The sequence below is a fragment of the Mustelus asterias genome, chromosome 17 (assembly GCF_964213995.1).
Source record: "Mustelus asterias chromosome 17, sMusAst1.hap1.1, whole genome shotgun sequence".
NCBI lineage: Eukaryota > Metazoa > Chordata > Chondrichthyes > Carcharhiniformes > Triakidae > Mustelus > Mustelus asterias.
Window position 1 is genome coordinate 83105142 of NC_135817.1, and position 17772 is coordinate 83122913.

Consider the following 17772-nt stretch of genomic DNA (forward strand, 5'->3'; position numbering starts at 1 on the left):
GGCCTTCTTCACAGCTCTATCCACTTGAGTGGCAACCTTCAGAGATCTATGGATATGAACCCCAAGATCTCTCTGTTCCTCCACATTCTTCAGAACCCTACCTTTGACCCTTTTTATAATGGCTTCATCTGCCCGTACTCACACTTTAAGAGAATTCTGTGAATGAATCCCTGTCTCCTCTCTCCATCCATTTCTTTAATCTTTTCACTCAATTCATATTCCAATTCCCTTTCTTCCAAAACCTTCTGTCTCACACTAGCCACATTAACTTGCATTTGCCACCTTTCTGCCCATTCTGCTAACTTTATTGACTTACAAAGCAAAGGTAGGAAATTTGACAATAAAATTCAAGATTGAGTTCCCTATTATTTATTTTAAAAATGAACAGTGGCTTTCCATTGCTCTCCCTATCTCCAGTAATTGTTCCTGTTCATGTGTGATGTGCTCCTCACCCTTTGCCAAATTCTCCCTCTGTGTTGATGGACCCATTGAAGTGTGTTTAAAAGCTGCTCCTTTTGTACATGAGCATAGGCACATTTGAATTTTTAAAAATTCATTTGTGGGTCATTGGCATTGCTGGCCAACATTTATTGCCCATCCCTAGGTGTCCTTGAGCTGAGTGGCTTGCTGGGGCAGTTCAAAGAGCAGTTACGAATCAACCATATTGCTATGGAATCTGGAGTCACATGTAGGCCAGACCAGGTAAGGATGGCAGATTTCCTTCAGGACATGAACCAGGTGGGTTTTTCCAACCATAAATATATCTTCATCATTAGATTCTTAATTCCAGATATTTTTATTGAATTGAAATTCCACCATCTGCCATGGTGGGATTCGAATCTGGATCCCCAAAACATTAGCTGAGTTTCTGTATTAATAGTCTGGCGATAATACCACTAGGCCATCACCTTCTCAGCAAATTTGGGCTGTAGTTTTTGGAGACCTATCATCCCAGTTCCAGGACATCACTGCAATTATTGCAGAAGTTCTGGTTCAATAAAGCCCATCGGGTAAAATCTTGTCTGATCTGGCTAATATGTGACTTCAGCACCACACCAGCACCATTTTCTATTGAATGTTCTCTGGAGTGATCCAGTCAGGAAACTGGGGATAGAGAGTAAATCCCAACCTTCCCATTTACTCTTGAATGTTCTGTGAAGTAATCTAGTCAGACAACAGGGGATGGACAATAATTTCCCCCCTTGCCAGCAACACTCAAAATTCAAGAATGAATATTGAGAGAGTATTAAAGTCACTAAGCAGTTGAGAATGAATTTATCAGCTTTAGCCCAGAGTTATTCTCACAGCAAAAAGCTGGATACACAGGTCCAGCAAATTTGGCATTAAATGTGTGCAAGTGTATCCATGTGTCAGCGACCAGGAAGAATGATACAGTCCCTCCATCATAGTCCAATTCAACTCGTATTCTGCTGATAGAGGGATACGGTGGTAGGCGAATACACAAGCTATTATGATAGGCTGACAAGTTGCTAACACAGAGATGCAAGCACCAAGCTTTTGTGGTGTTCCGAAGATCAGAATTTTTACCCGACTTCTGTATATTCCCATATGCGATCCCTATTCCCCACCAATTACCATCAGTTGCCACATCCCAGGAATGGCGTCCCAAGTAGAAACTCTGTTTGCAAAAGATCTGAGAATGGCTTTCAAACCTCTCCGAGTTTCTTGGGTAGGGCTGTTCCTGATCACTGAACATCACCGATCTCAGATTATCAGACAGAACCAAGTGCTTATTTGCTGTGTTCAGATCCAGGGTCAACCCTGAAAATCCCACTAGAGAGGAAAGGAACAGGTTTAACTGATCAATAATCGACAATGGCACCGTAAGAGTGGACATAATTCACAGATAGTGGGAGATGTACATAATGTTTTACACTGTATTCTGTGTGTTACACATGCATATAGCAAGATTAATCCATATTGATAAATCCATATTGCGTCCTTGTGGCAATCTGTGCAAACACTAACAATTACTCATGTTCATACTTTGTCACAAATCGAGAAACTCATTTTTTTATGTAGAAGAACCCTCTGTACTCTCCTGGTAACATTTGCTCTTTCTGTATATATCTTTAATTGAATCTATAATTTTAGCTTTACTCATGTACTCTTTGCCAGTCTTCAGCTTTACACCCTCCATAAATCCAACATCCCTGTGCTCGCCAACCCCTACCAGCTCCCAGTCAAGCAACTCTTTGATTTAAAATAGTCATTTGTTTTCAAATTCCTCCCTGGCCCTGGTCCACCCTAAGTCAGTAAGCTCCTCCAGCACTACAACTCTCCAAGGTATTTGCACTCCTCCAGCTCTGGTGTCTTGAACATCTCTGAATAATGGCTCTACCATTGCTGCTGTGCTTTCAGCTGTATAGACCCCAAGCTCCAGAATAACCTCTGGACACCCCTCTCTCTCTCTTTCCTTCTTCGTGATGCTCCTTAAAACCCATCTCTATGGACCAGCTTTTATGTGGCTCAGTGTCAAATTTTGTTTGATAAAGCTCCTGCAAAATGTTTTGTAACATTTAACTATGATGAAGATGCTATATTAATAAATACTAATTGCTCTACCACAGATGGTGGAATTTGAATCCAATAATCTAATGATAACCATGAAATGGAAATGAGTAGTCATTGAGAGTTTGATATTGGGAGGAGTTGGAGGAACGGAAGAGATCATTCACCTTCTTCCCGCATTGGATGGCGTTTCAATGCGATCGGCAGACACCCTGACCTGCTTGGCACTGACACCCCAGGCTGGGGACATGAGGATGATATGATTCTTGGAGCCATCCCTGGGATACAATTCCTGTTTCGCATTCACTTAGTCTCATATATGGAAAATTCCGCCTTTCCACCCAGATTGCTATAATAATACAAACCTCAATGAACAGGTATTAGAATAGGGTTACACAACATAAGGTATTCTAATGAGGCCTCATGGATAAATATTCAGGGTTACCTTCGCTGGCATAAGGAAGTGGCCAGTGAAGCCCAGGGCGGAGTGAGTGGCGCTTGAGCCAGCTGCAGGTCTTTGTGAGGCATTGTACAAAAACTACCTACTCAGAGCTTTGTGGAGGGACATGGACATGAACTCACCATAGGCAGCATGGTGGCACAGGGACCCGGATTCAATTCTGGGCTTGGGTGAATGCGTGGAGCCTGCACGTTCTCCTTGTGTCTGCTTTGGTTTCCTCCCACAGTCCAAAGATGTGCAGGGTCAGTGGATTGGTCATGTTAAATTTCCCCTTAATATCAGGGAAATTAGCAGTTAAATAGGTGTGGTTACGGGGATAGGGCCTGGGTGAGAATATTGTTGGTGCAGGCTCGATGGGCCAAAAGGCCTCCTTCTGCACTGTAGGGATTCTATTCTATGATAAATTCTTCCACATATAACCTCACACTCTTTGCTGCTCCCATTACTGCTTCACCTTCTGTCGTGTCGCTTTCTCCTTGCTCGCCCAGGCTGTGCAATGAAACCTTGCAGTAGAATAAAGGGTAAGGAAAATAAAATCATTCCTGCTCCATGTAATTCTCTTTCAGTATTATAGTCGTACCTTCTGATACACTTGATAATCTTTCCAATGCATTACTTTTCCGCTTCTGCTTTTCCAGACTGATTTTTGACATCTGTTGCACTAATGTTGCTCTTGAAGAGGACTTGGATCTGGTTCCTTTTGGCCTATCACTCTTGCAGGCAGCTAACAGTGTAAATGAAAAATAGAACAAGAAAATTAGGAGCGACATAGACAGGATGGGGACTTGAGATAATGAGACAGATCATTAGGGGAAAACACACCATTCAGTTGAGATTGAAGGTAACCACATGGTTCACGGTACATGCAGTAGTGTCCCTTACAGATGTTGCCTGATGTTCACTTGATTTTGTCCCTTTCAAGATGCTGCTCATGGAAGATGCCTCGAGAAATAAAACAAGCACTGGTAATCTGGACAATATCCAGTCCCACAACACCAGGTTAAAGTCCAACACGTTCATTTGGAATCATGAGCTTTCAGAGCGCTGCTCCTTCCTCAGGTGAGTGATTCCAAATAAACCTGTTGGACTTTAACCTGATGTTATGAGACTTCTTACTATTTGTGATATATATAAATGATTTGGAAGAAGGTGTAACAGGTGTAATCAGCAAGTTTGCGGATGACACGAAGATGGCTGGAATTGCGGATAGCGAAGAGCATTGTCGGGCAATACAGCAGGATATAGATAGGCTGGAAAATTGGGCGGAGAGGTGGCAGATGGAGTTTAATCCGGATAAATGCGAAGTGATGCATTTTGGAAGAAATAATGTAGGGAGGAGTTATACAATAAATGGCAGAGTCATCAGGAGTATAGAAACACAGAGGGACCTAGGTGTGCAAGTCCACAAATCCTTGAAGGTGGCAACACAGGTGCAGAAGGTGGTGAAGAAGGCATATGGTATGCTTGCCTTTATAGGACGGGGTATAGAGTATAAAAGCTGGAGTCTGATGATGCAGCTGTATAGAACGCTGGTTAGGCCACATTTGGAGTACTGCGTCCAGTTCTGGTCGCCGCACTACCAGAAGGACGTGGAGGCATTGGAGAGAGTGCAGAGAAGGTTTACCAGGATGTTGCCTGGTATGGAGGGTCTTAGTTATGAGGAGAGATTGGGTAGACTGGGGTTGTTCTCCTTGGAAAGACGGAGAATGAGGGGAGATCTAATAGAGGTATACAAGATTATGAAGGGTATAGATAGGGTAAACAGTGGGAAGCTTTTTCCCAGGTCGGAGGTGACGATCACGAGGGGTCACGGGTTCAAGCTGAGAGGGGCGAAGTATAACTCAGACATCAGAGGGACGTTTTTTACACAGAGGGTGGTGGGGGCCTGGAATGCGCTGCCAAGTAGGGTGGTGGAGGCAGGCACGCTGACATCGCTTAAGACTTACCTGGATAGTCACATGAGCAGCCTGGGAATGGAGGGATACAAACGATTGGTCTAGTTGGACCAAGGAGCGGCACAGGCTTGGAGGGCCGAAGGGCCTGTTTCCTGTGCTGTACTGTTCTTTGTTCTTTGTAGTGTGCCCACCCCAGTCCAATGCCAGCATCTCCACATCATGGACAATATCCAGGCTTGGGCTGACAAGTGGCAAGTAACATTCATGCCACACAAATGCTGGGCAATGACCATCACCAATAAGAGACACTCTAACCACCGCCCCTTGACATTCAGTGGTGTAACCTCAATGAGTTTCCCATTGCCAACATCCTTAGGATTACAATTGACCAGAAACTCAACTGGACTCACCACATAAAAACAGTGGCTACAAGAGCAGGTCAGAGGTGAGGAATACTGCGACAAGTAACTCACTTCCTGACTCCCCAAAGACTATCCACCATCGACAAGGCACAAGTCAGGAGTGTGATGCCACACTCCCACATGCCTGGATGGGTGCAGCTCCAACAGCACTCAAGAAGCTTGACACCATCCAGGACAAAGCAGCTCGCTTGATTGGCATCACATCCACAAATATCCACTCCCCCCCACCACCGACGCTCAGTAGCAGCAGTGTGTACTATCTACAAGATGCACTGCAGCAATTCACCGAAGATCCTTAGACAGCACCTTCCAAACCCACTACCACTTCGATCTAGAAGGAAAAGGGCAGCAGATACATGGGAACACCACCATCTACAAGTTCCCCTCCAAGCCATTCACCATCCTGACTTGGAAATATATCGCCGTTCCTTCGCAGTTGTTGGGTCAAAATCCTGGAATGCCCTCCCGAATGGCATTGTGAGTCAATGACGTGGAGATGCCGGCGTTGGAATAGGGTAACACAGTAAGAAGTCTCACAATGTCAGGTTAAAGTCCAACAGGTTTATTTAGTAGCACAAGCTTCCTGTCAGGGAACACTTCAGCAGTCATGGACATTCAGCCTCTGATCTTCGGGTAAACTCTGATCTCCGGGTTTGATTCCCGGCTTGGGTCACTGTTTGTGTGGAGTTTGCACGTTCTTCCCCTGTCTGTGTGGGTTTTCTCCGGGTTTCCTTCCACATTCTGAAGGGCGTGCTGGTTAGGGTGCATTGACCCGAAAGGCGCCGGACTGTGGCGACTAGGGGAATTTCACAGTAACTTCATTGCAGTGTTAATGTAAGCCTCACTTGTGACAAATAAGTAAACTTTAAAATAAATAAACTATGGTTCTATAAATATTTTATAGGTTATGCTGCAATGAGGGCTATCAGCTGAATAATAGCTGAGGGCAGACTGTGCTGCTGCACGAGATGAGCCACATGGGAGTCTATCTCTGGAACTTGAGAGATGTTGATGCCCCAGTCCACAGACACAAGATCATTGCTGGGAGTTCTTAAAGGTGTGTTCCTTGGCCTCATATGAAAGCTCCTGGGTAACAATGTAAAGAAGTAACATCGCTGTGCATTACAACCTTTTTAATATTTGAATCGAATTCAAGGTCTGGTGTATCTTCCATTTAATCCCTTTCAAATTCAGTTAGAGGGAGCGGGACCCAAGCAAAAGTACCTGGATTATGAGCCCTACCTACCCTCTGAGTGATGGATTGAAATCTACAACTATTTCTCAAATAGATTTTAATTTCCTGAATAGTATCTGAGTGAAACTACTCAGGAGGCTGATGGGAGACCTGATAGCGATCTACAAAATTATGAGAGACACAGACAGGGTGGATAGTCAGAGGCTTTTTCCCAGGGTGTGTAAGAGGGAGTTTAGAATAAGTTGGGACTAAAAGACTAACAGATCAGAGTGAATAGAATAGAGAAAATTCACAAATATACTGTTTGCATAGAGACACATATAGCCACTGTTAGAGAATTAAGACATTTATTTTTGAAAACATATTCTATATTAAAAGCATATACCTTGGCTAATGACACAATGCTCTAAGGCATGATGGGACGTAGTCAAGTAAAAAAAAATACATTGCCCGTAACAGTGCGGCTGTTGAGAAAAGGGAAAAGCAACTCTTATCAGTGTGGACTTTAGACAGTCCCAGAGGTCCCAGACAGTTTCAATGAATAGGGCATACATTACACCTGATAAGGAAGTGTCAGGTGATTGTGACAAACTCTTAAAGTTCATGAACTGATCACGCAGTCCCATGCTGTCCAGGTGCAAATGTTATTGGCCAAGGTAAATAATCCATACTAATAATGATTGACTCATACCCAGCTGGGGTGAGTGACGAGTGGGCAAATGGCTGCTGCCAATTGCAATACTGAGAATGATGTAATTTCAGAGTGATTTGTAACACCACCAAATCTCTCTCCCTCGTACGTTGAACCAGGCTTGGAAAATAAAGAAACGTCTTTAACCAGAGTACTGTCTCCATGAGTCTTTGCGTTAACTGAGCTGTAATTAAGTGAAAGCCAACTTAATACTTAGCCTCTGAAAAAAGCTCCAATAGGGTGGAAGTGTCAATTACAAGGGGGCACAGGTTCAAGGTGAGAGACAGAACGTTTAAGAGAGGTGTGCGGGGGAAGTTTTTCACACAGAGTGTGGTGGGTGCCTGGAACATTCTGCCAGAGGTGGTGGTGGAAGCAGGCACATTAGCAACATTTAAGAGGCATCTGTATGGGTACATGAATAGGGAGGGAATTGAGGGATACAGACTAAGTATGAGAAGAAAGTTTTTTAAAAAATTTAGTTAGGGCATCATAATCAGCATGGGCTTGGAGGGCCGAAGGGCCTGTTCCTGTGCTGTACTTTTTTTTGTTCTCTTTCTTACTTGTTTGAGCTGGAGATGAGCTTGCTCGGTTTCTCTGTGTATGCAGCAGATTTGCTAAATCAGCTGACTCTTCCCTCCCCGCTGCTTTTGTACATTTATACAGAGCTATCACTTCCTCCATGGCCAAGTAGTATTGTTTAGATTCCTCCATCCTCTTTTTGAGAAGCTGAGATACATTGGACAGATTCAAGGTGAGCTCTGGAGTATCCGGATATGTGACTTTCCGACTTTCAATAACTCTGTAATGACAGAAAAAGCAATGCTTTAATCCACGGCGATTTCAGATAGAAATTAAACGGTTAACGGGTGATCACTGCAATGACTAAAATCTCATCCTGAAACTGGTCAGTGAATCATCCTGAAAAGGATCCACAATTGTCCCACTAGTTGCAAAGATCTCCACATTACGGCCTGGATTGTCTCGCCTGAGGCAGGTAACGGGTTTTGGGAAATTTCCAAAAGCCCTCCCTCTCTACAGAAGGAATTGAGTGAAACCTCATAAAGGAACATCCTCTTAAGCATCTTGGATCTGTGGAATTTACTTTGAGCATTCCCAGTGACATTGCATTATTGGTACGTTTTGGGAATAAGTTGTTTCTATTTTTCACAATTGAATGCTCGGATCATTACTCGGATTAACCTCTGATCTGACAGACAGTCACTCTGACAATGCAGCATTCCTTCAGTGTTGCATCAAATGGTCAATCTATGTAATGTGGTTATGGGCTGGTTCCCTAACTAGAATTCTGCCCCAGCGTACTGACAGGCAAGACAGCATCAACTGAGCCACATTGACATGTTCTGAAGGTGTAATGAAGCGCTACATATATAGAAGCTCTTTATTTTCAAAATAAAATTGGATCATTATCTAAAGAGATAAAAGTAAATTGCAGGGCTAGAGAAAAAGGGCACGGAAGTGGCACAAGGTGAATGAATTACTCTTGCAGAGAGCTGGTACAGACATGATGGGCCAAATGGCCTCCTTCTGTGCTGTAACCATTCTATGATTTTAAGATAAAAGCAAATTACTGCGGATGCTGGAATCTGAAACCAAAAGAGAAAATGCTGGAAAATCTCAGCAGGTCTGGCAGCATCTGTAAGGGAGAGAAAAGAGCTGATGTTTTGAGTCCAGACGACCCTTTGTCATGTGATTTTATGATGCTTTTTCAAATTCGCTTTTATTCATTGTACATAGCAATGCACTCATATTTTCCGACATTATGCTGACGAGAATTTAAATACGAATACAGAATACCACCAGCAGCATTTACCCTATGACAGAAAGAAACTGACCTGAAAATGAGCTCCTTTGAGTTCTGTAGATAAAATGAGAGAAGATCGATCAGTGCACATTGGAACAAAACAAAAAGGAAGGAGCTTCAGAGCAAAGAGTTGAGAGGAATAGAGTAAGTCACAGGCATGGAATAACAAACTTTCCTCTCCGGGACATTCTGAGGTCAGGCGTGAGGCAGCTGTGACAATGCAGGGGCAGCAAAGAGGTGTGAGAAATTCATCCCCAACCTTGTTCATCACAGAATCACAAGCTATTTATCAGGACAGGCCATTCTCCCACATTAGTCTGTTTATTCAGGAAGAGCCTGAAGTTACAACAACTAATTGGCTTTGAAATGATGCAAGTGCTTTCTGATCTATAATTCCTGTATTACTTTCTCACTGAAGAAGATGTTCCCAGCATCAGTGATACATTTTGCTTTTACTAGTTGAAATGGTAAAAGCGGCTAAAGTTCCAAAATAATATTCAGGCCTTATCTTTAGTGTGCCAGTTATCTCCCGCGACAGTGAAACTGCTCTAACAAAGTCATAACTAATATTCTCGATGAGTGTAATGCATTATTCTTCCTTAACCTCCTCAACATCTCTACCCAATGATGTAACAACATCAATCTCTTTCAAAGCCTCTTTTTAGTTGTCGAGTTGAATAGGACTCCCCTCACTTGGTGAAACTCTCCCCTATTAAATTGTAGCCAAGGAATTTTCACAATCAATGGTTTTCTTCCCAGTCCTAACCTGATTCCCTCATGGATCCATTCTTATGCTGATCCTCATCATCTCCATTCTATCTTTGTGATATCATTCACAAACATGGGAGTCAGATCTTACCAATATGGGGATGACATCCCGATCTATCTCTCTGGCACTTCCCTCAAACTATACAGTATGATGTGACTGCTTGATCAACTTGGTAGAGCTACCATTTCCTCCAGGTAAGCATTGGGAAGAATGATGCTATCTTCTACAGCATCCTCTGCAAACTCAATGCTTTTGTCACTGATTCAATACACGTCTACCACCACCATCTCCAGCTGAACCAGACTGTCTTCAGCCTTAGGAGTTCTTTCGATCTCAAGCTGGCCTTCCATCCTTATTTCTTTCCAACACCAAGATTTATGTGCACCTCTGTAATACTGCTGTCTCCATCCCTATCGCAGTCCTTGTTCCACTGAAATTCTTCAAAATGCCTCTATCATCTGAAGGTTCAGTTTTCCCCTGCTCTCCTGGCTAACCTCCCTCCTTGACCCTAATAAACTTCAGTTTATTCAAAGTTCATGGTCCTCTGTGTTACCTGCACCCCTTACCCGTGCTTGCATTGGTTCCAATTCCCCAAAACATCAAATGTAAAATTATCATCCATCCATGCCATTGGCCCCTCCCTGCCTCTATAAACTCATTTAGCATTATGGTGTAGTTAGGCCACAAATTGTAGCCAGGACTAGATAAAATTTAATTCAGTCTAACTGGGTGGATGGGAGGTGAAAATTCAACCAGGGATCCTGATTAGCATTACTAACCAGTGATGAAATCCTGGTGGGGTTGAGTGTGCAGTTGAGGGAATTATAAAGAAATAGAGTTGGGCTTAGTGCCAACGGCCTCCATAACCCCAGTGTCTTACTGACTCCGTTAAACATAGAACTCTTCCTCAGGTCCACCTCATATTAGATGCCAATCTTCAGCCAATCCACTTCAGTCCACATAATGTCCAGAAATAGCCCTGGATTTAGCAAAGGTTATGGGCCCTGACAAAATCCCAACTGTAATACCGAAGACTTATGCTTTAGAACTAGACTTGGTTCTAGCTAAGCTGTTCCAGTACAAATACAGCATTGGTAATTACCTGAAAAAGTGGGAAATGGCCCAGGTATGTTCCGTCCACAAAATGTAGGACAAATCCAGACTCGCTAATCACTGCCCCATCAGTATATTATTGATCACCAGGAACGTGATAGATGGTGTCATTGACAGTGCTATCAAGCAGCATTTCACCAGCAATTAGCTGCTCACCCATGCTCAGTGTGGGGTTCTGCCAGGGCCACTTGGCTCCAAAGCTTAATTACCACCTAGGTACAAACATGATGACACTAAAATAGCTGGAATAGTTATTTGCAATGAGGAAATAAGAAATTTACAATGGATATTTGGTTAGGTGAATGGGCCAAAATTTGGCAGATGGAGTTTAATGCGGATAAGTGTGAAGTTATCCATTTTGGTCAGAAAAATAGAAAGGCAACTTATTATCTAAATGTAGAGATATCTCAGAGTGCTTCGGTGCAGAGGGATCTGGGTGTCCTTATGCATGAATCTCAGAACACTAGTATGCAGGTACAGCAGGTAAGAAGGAAGGTAAGTGGAATCTTGGCATTTATTGTTAAAGGAATAGAGTATAAAAATAGAGACATGTTGTTGCACCTGTACAAGGCATCAGTGAGACTGCACCTGGTGTATTGTGTATAGTTTTGGTCCCAGTTTTGGAGGCAGTTCCGAGGAGGTTCATTAGACTGATTCCAGAGGTGAGGGCTTTGAGAGATTGGGTCACTTAGGCCTATACTCTCTGGGATTTAGAAGAATGAGAGGAGATCTAATTGAGGTATATAAGATGAGAAAGGGAATTGACACGGTAGATGTAGAGGGGATATTTCCTCTTGTGGGGCAATGTAGAATGAGAGGTCGTAGTTTTAGGATAAGGGGTGGCAGATTTAAAATAGCAATGAGGTGAAATTACTCCTCGTGAAATTGTGGAATTCAGTGTGGAAGCCGAGACATTGAGTAAATTTAAGGAGGAGATAGACAGATTTTTAATTAGTAATGGGTTGAAGGGTTATGGAAAATGAGCAAGAAAGTGGAGCTGAAGCCAAGATTAGATCGAACATGTTTATGTTGTATTGCAGAACAGGCTCGAGGGGCTGACTTGCCTACTCCTGCTCCTAGTTTTTATCTTCTTATGGGTAAAAAACTTGAATTCCAGGGATGCAGTGACACTGACCACCCTTAATCTCAAAGCAGCTTTTGACTGAGTGTGACCTCAAGGAGCCGGAGTAAAGCTAAATCAATGGGAAACAGGTGAATGTCTCTGCACTGGTTGGCTTCATATTTAGCATGAAGGAAGATGGTTGTGCCTGTTGGAGCCCAACTGATTTAGCCCCAGGACAAACCTGCAGAATTCCTTAGAGCAATGTCTTCAGCCCAATCATCTTCAGCTGCCTCACCAATAGCATCCCTTAAAGTGTCAGATGTAGGGATGTTTTCTGCACAGTGTTCAGTATCGTTTGCACTATATGCACTGGATGACATTCAGGCTTAGATTGAGAAGTGGCAAGTATCATTTATGCCACCACACAAGTGTCAGAAAATGGAGCAAGAGGGGATTTAACTATCTCCCCTTGAGATTCAATGGCATTACCATTACTGAATTTCACACCATCAACATCCTCGGGATTACCATTGACCAGGAACTGAACTGGACCAGTTATATAAATACTATGGCTACAACAGCAGGTTAGAGACTGGGAATTCTATGGAGACTAACTCACCTCCTGGCTCCTCAAAGCCAATCCACAATCTACAAGGCACATGTTTAGAATGTGATGGAAAACTCTCCATTTGCCTGGATGATTGCAGCTCCAGTAAGATTCAATAAGCTCAATGATCGAGGTAAAAGAAACCCTGCTTAATTGGCACATCTTAAATATTCATTCCCTTCACCACCGAGAATGGCGCAACAGTGTGTTTCATTTACAAGATCCATTGCAATCACTAGCCGAGGCTCCTGCAACATCATCTTTCAAATTCAGGACCTCTAGAAATTAGAAGGACAGCAGACACATGGAAACATCACCAGCTACAAGTTTCCCTCCAATCTATGCACTTTCCTGACTTGGAACCATCTTTACTGTCGCTATGTAAAATCCTGGACCTCCTTTCCTAACAGCACTGTGGGTGTACCTACACCACATGGACTGTAGCAGCTCAAGAAGGTGGCTCATCAGCACCTTCTCAAGGGCAATTAGGGATGGACAGAAAATGCTGGCCTAGCCAGTGATTCTCACACCCAATGAATGAATGAAAAGAGGGAAAATAATCGCACCTTGCCTGTAATTCTTATCAGTTAAAGATCACGGGATGAGAATCTGGGCACAGCCTACCAACTGCTGCCAATTACAATCTCAGATGGAAGAATTAAAACTGATCCCATATTAACTGGTCAATTATGTCAATTCCTACCTGGGTGCCATTGTCTACAATACAACAAGTGCTTCATAAATAGTTCCTGTCTTGCAGAATGTTTGTGAGATGTCCTGAAGATTTGATAATATGTGAAATAAAGAAACTTTCTTGCATTCATTCATACACGAGAATAGACTTTGCTGACGCAGTACATTAATAACAGTGACTTCAGAAGTGGAGGAAGGGCAGGAAAAAAACAACAGAAAACAAATTCAGCGTACCTGAAGAAATGAGATATAGTCCTCATTCATCAGATTGCATGCTTCTTTATCCAGTAATTTAAGCTGTTCCACCATCTCGTGTAATGTTCCTGAATGGCTCTTAATCTCAGAGAGTAAGCAGTATTCCTCCTCATCAATCAGTCTCAGCACACATTCTTCATCTTCTGCCACTTGTTGCTTCATCTCAGAGAACCTCTCCAACAGTTTTTTTTTCAGCTCACTGATGACTGCCTGAAAGTCCATCCACACTTTTGTTACAAATTGCTCTTACACAGTTTGTTCAGAGAATCGTAGAATCCCTACAGTGTAGAAGGAGATCATTTGGCCCAATGACCATTGACAACAATCCCACCCAGGCCCAATCCCCGTAACCCCACATATTTACCCTGTTTAACTCCCTGACACTAAGCGGGGTGATTCTCCCACCCTGCTGCGCTAATTTTCTAGCGCAGCGGGGCGGGAGAATCTTGAGCCCAGGCATACGCAGGATTCATGCATGCGTTCCCACTGCGTCCACATCTCCCAGCGCCGGATTTCTGGCACCGTCAAATCAGTGCTGGAAGCCGGCAGGAAGACCAGGTAAGTTATTTTAATCTTATTGTAATCTAATTTAAATGTAATTAGTGGGCCCGGGACTGAATTCTCCAGGTCCGCGAGCATCTCCCCCCCACCAGTGTATTTCACTCCAGTGGGGTTTACTATAGCTCCCCACTTTTGGGGAACTAGTGGCCTGAGCCTGCTGGAGTGAAGGGGAGGCAATCGGGCCCTCAAGGGGATTAGGCGATAGGGGGCGGTGCCCCCTGGGCATTGGAACCCTGGCATCAGGCATGGGGCAGTGTCAAGGGGGTGGGACCTCGGTGGGATGGGGCCTCAGGGGCGATTGGTGAGAGGCCCCTCTGCCACTCTGCATTGGGATCAGTCGGGACAGGAGGGAGGCCAGTGATCGGGGTGGGCTGGGGGGGCTTCTGCTTCCAGGGGGTTCGGCACTGCGGGGGAGGATCAGCCCAGGGTGGGGGGAGAGGCGCAGAGGCCAGCTGGTCTCAGCTTCTCCAGCAGGGATAGGCCCTGCCCCCTGAACCTAATGATATTCATACTGATGACCTCTGCATTGCACAGAGTGTGGGAGATTCTAGTCTGAATTCCCACTGGAAAAAAAAACAGCGTGAATTACTGCAGTTTTCCCACGAATTCAACACTTAGAATTTTTGGGGGGAGAATTCTGGCCTACGGGTCAATTGATCATGACCAATCAATCTACTGATCACTGTGTAAGTATAGGCAAATGTGTTTTCTGCTGCACCTGCACACTTATTTTCAGCGACTGATGCACGAGGACACCAAGGTCTCGCTGAGCACCCACCTCTCTCAATTTACACCCATGCAAATAATAATCTGCCTTCCTATTTTTGCCACCAAAGTGGAGATATAATCCATTCAATTCTCGATTAATATATATATTATGCTACACAACATTTGCTATCTTTCTTGCAGACCTATCCCCAGGTTTCAGGTACATTTAGGTCCCATTCCTGACAGCCCTGCAGCCATGTCTCAATAATAGTTGCCCTGCGATATCCCGCTCAGCTAAATAAGCGCCTGCAATTTATTACATTTCTTCTCTACAAACCCTGCATTTTTATAAGGAATGTTTATTTGTGCTGCGCACCTAACTTGTCCTTCTACATTAATATTTTATATGCCCATTTCTTGTGTTTCGCTCTTGTTTTAATTACATAACATCTGAAACCTTTACATGGGAACTGAAAGAGTAGGAATGTTAAAGTACAAAATGAACATCGCTGCGACTGAAACAGGAAGTTGTGTTAATCCAAACCAAAACCAACACATTTCTGTATTGGATTTCAGGTGAAATCCAAGAACATTTCAATGTGAATCAATGTGGTCCCTCAGCCTGTAACACACTCCCCGCACATTGTCACTGCACCTGTATTATAATGAATTTCCATTTACAAATCAGGACCAACTGGATTAATGAAACTGTTTTGGAGATGGATATTTCCTTTACACTGAGGGAATCACATTGCACAATGGGTTCTACCTTTAATTCAGCTCCTGATTTCCCCAAGTCTTGCTCTTTGGTGGAACCATTCTGTTGAACTCTCTGGAGCTTTTCCAGTTCGCTCTTCAATTTTTCCTGGGAAGGCAATTGAAATATTTCATATTAAAATTCTGAACTGGATTTTAAATGGAAATTGATTCAATGCCAACTGAATGTTGATAAGTAAGTGATCCAGAAGATTGTCATTTTCTTATCACTGTACGGAAGTATTAGGGATAACCTCACAGAGGGAGCTCATTCCCAAGCGATGGAATTTAATCAAAAGAGTGTGGTTCCCGACGGTGATCCAGAAGTGGACACTGTTCATGTGTTGGGAGCTGTCACACACATAATCACGATGTAAATCATAAATGCATGAGGAGTGTGTGCTTACGATGATCAATCACACAGGAATGAGAAGAAATCCTCACCTAAGTTCCAGAAATTGAACCACCTTGTTTGGTAGAGCCCACCTTTAAACTTTTGGGAACAGGAAACACACTGACTTAATCTTGAAGATGGGACTGAATTTGTAAAGTTGTAATTTAATGAATATTTGAGGCATTGCAAATTAATGGCAAGAAGTTTCCTGACAGTGGGTGGTGAGTTCATAGATCACAGAATCCCTACAGTGCAGAAGGAGGCTATTCAGCCCATCAAGTCTGCACTGCTTCTCTGACAAAGCATCTTATCCAGGTCCATCCCCTGTCCTATCCCCATAACCCCACACATTTACCCCGCTAATACCCCTAACCTGCACATCTTTGGGCACTAAGGGCTAATTTACCATGGCCAATCCATCTAACGTGCACATTTTGGACTGCTAACTGGGGCACCTGGAGGAAACAAACGCAGATGTGGGGAGAACGTGCAAACCCCACACAGACCCAAGGCCAGAATTGAACCCGGGTCCCTGACGCTGTGAGGCGGCAGTGCTAACCACTGTGCCACCGTGCTACTGGCTATGCTGTTGACACACCATCAACTTTAGGAATTTCCCGTGATGACGGGAAACCGATGTTTCGGTTCCCGCCCAATTCTATCCCCATGCCCGCGTGTTTTCCAGCCCCTGAGTCCCCATTAAATTCTACACAGGGATTGGGGAGATCAATAAATCATGTCCACAATGTTTTTCACCATATCCAACTTGTGTTCCCTGTGATTGAAGGGCCATTCCAGGATTGTGTGAGAGTAAAACTATCCCAGTTTACATTTCAGTTGAGAGATGTTTACTGCTCTAATGCTGCTTTTTACAGGCACACATTGGGCTGGATATTCAGCTGCCGTGTGGCATTCCTGAAACTAGTTTACACTTTTCCAGGAATGGAGCAAATACATTTTTGTATTCAGGCAGCAATGTCACACCACACAAGGGAGCCTTCTTCCTCTTTTAGACTGAAAATATTCCTTTCTAAGCTGTTTGGATAACAGGAGATTACATGTCAGGAAGACTGAGACAAGAATATTGGAACTTACCTTCTTTGAAGCTTGTGCATCTTCCAGGTTCACTAGATTATGGGACTTGTGGCTACCTATCAGTCCACATGAAGAACAGACACAGACTTCATCGTCCTCACAGAAAAACTCAAGAATCTTCGCATGGTCTGGACATTTTCTCTGAGTAAGATCAGCCACAGGGTTGACTAGGTCATGAGCTTTAAGGACCACTTTTGTCAAATGCGGCTTCAAATGAACGGCACAGAAAGAGGTTTCACATTTCAGACATGTCTTCACAGCTGGGGTTTGATTCTCGCTGCAGTGATCACAGGTAACAGTGGCAATGCTCCTCTCCAAACTGGGCTTGGAGTCGAATTTGTTGTGACATTGTGCTGGATCCATCCTGATCGATTACTTGGGTCCAAACACCCTCAATGCACTTGAGACAGAAGTTGTGTTGACAGGGCAATTTGACAGGGTCCTTATACACCTGGAGGCACACAGCACAGTTCAATTCCTTTAATAAAGCTCTGTTTTTCATCCCTTTAACTGCTCCATTGAGGAGAGTCTTCACATAGTGCAGCTAGCAGTGTACAATGAGGGCTGAGATACTCTGCCCAGAGAGAATGCAGTTGTTAGTTTCAGTTTCACCTGCTCTCACTGCAACTTAACTCTCTGCATCGTGTTATATCAGTTCAGCAAAAAATAATCAAGTTTACAATTTCACAGTCGACAGTCAGAATGTTGCTGGTAAATATTCCCTGTGTCAATGCTTTATTT

At 43.6% G+C, this 17772-nt stretch overlaps 1 protein-coding gene across 1 annotated transcript; it reads right to left on the minus strand.

Annotated features, from left to right (window-relative positions):
* Positions 1-1255: 1255 nt before the first annotated feature.
* LOC144506096 (E3 ubiquitin/ISG15 ligase TRIM25-like) lies at positions 1256-17533 on the minus strand. The gene is given in 8 exon segments (XM_078231912.1): positions 1256-1794; positions 3573-3716; positions 7756-7994; positions 9049-9071; positions 13497-13727; positions 15556-15651; positions 17032-17383; positions 17385-17533. Coding segments are annotated over 8 exon segments (1773 nt in total).
* Positions 17534-17772: the final 239 nt, after the last annotated feature.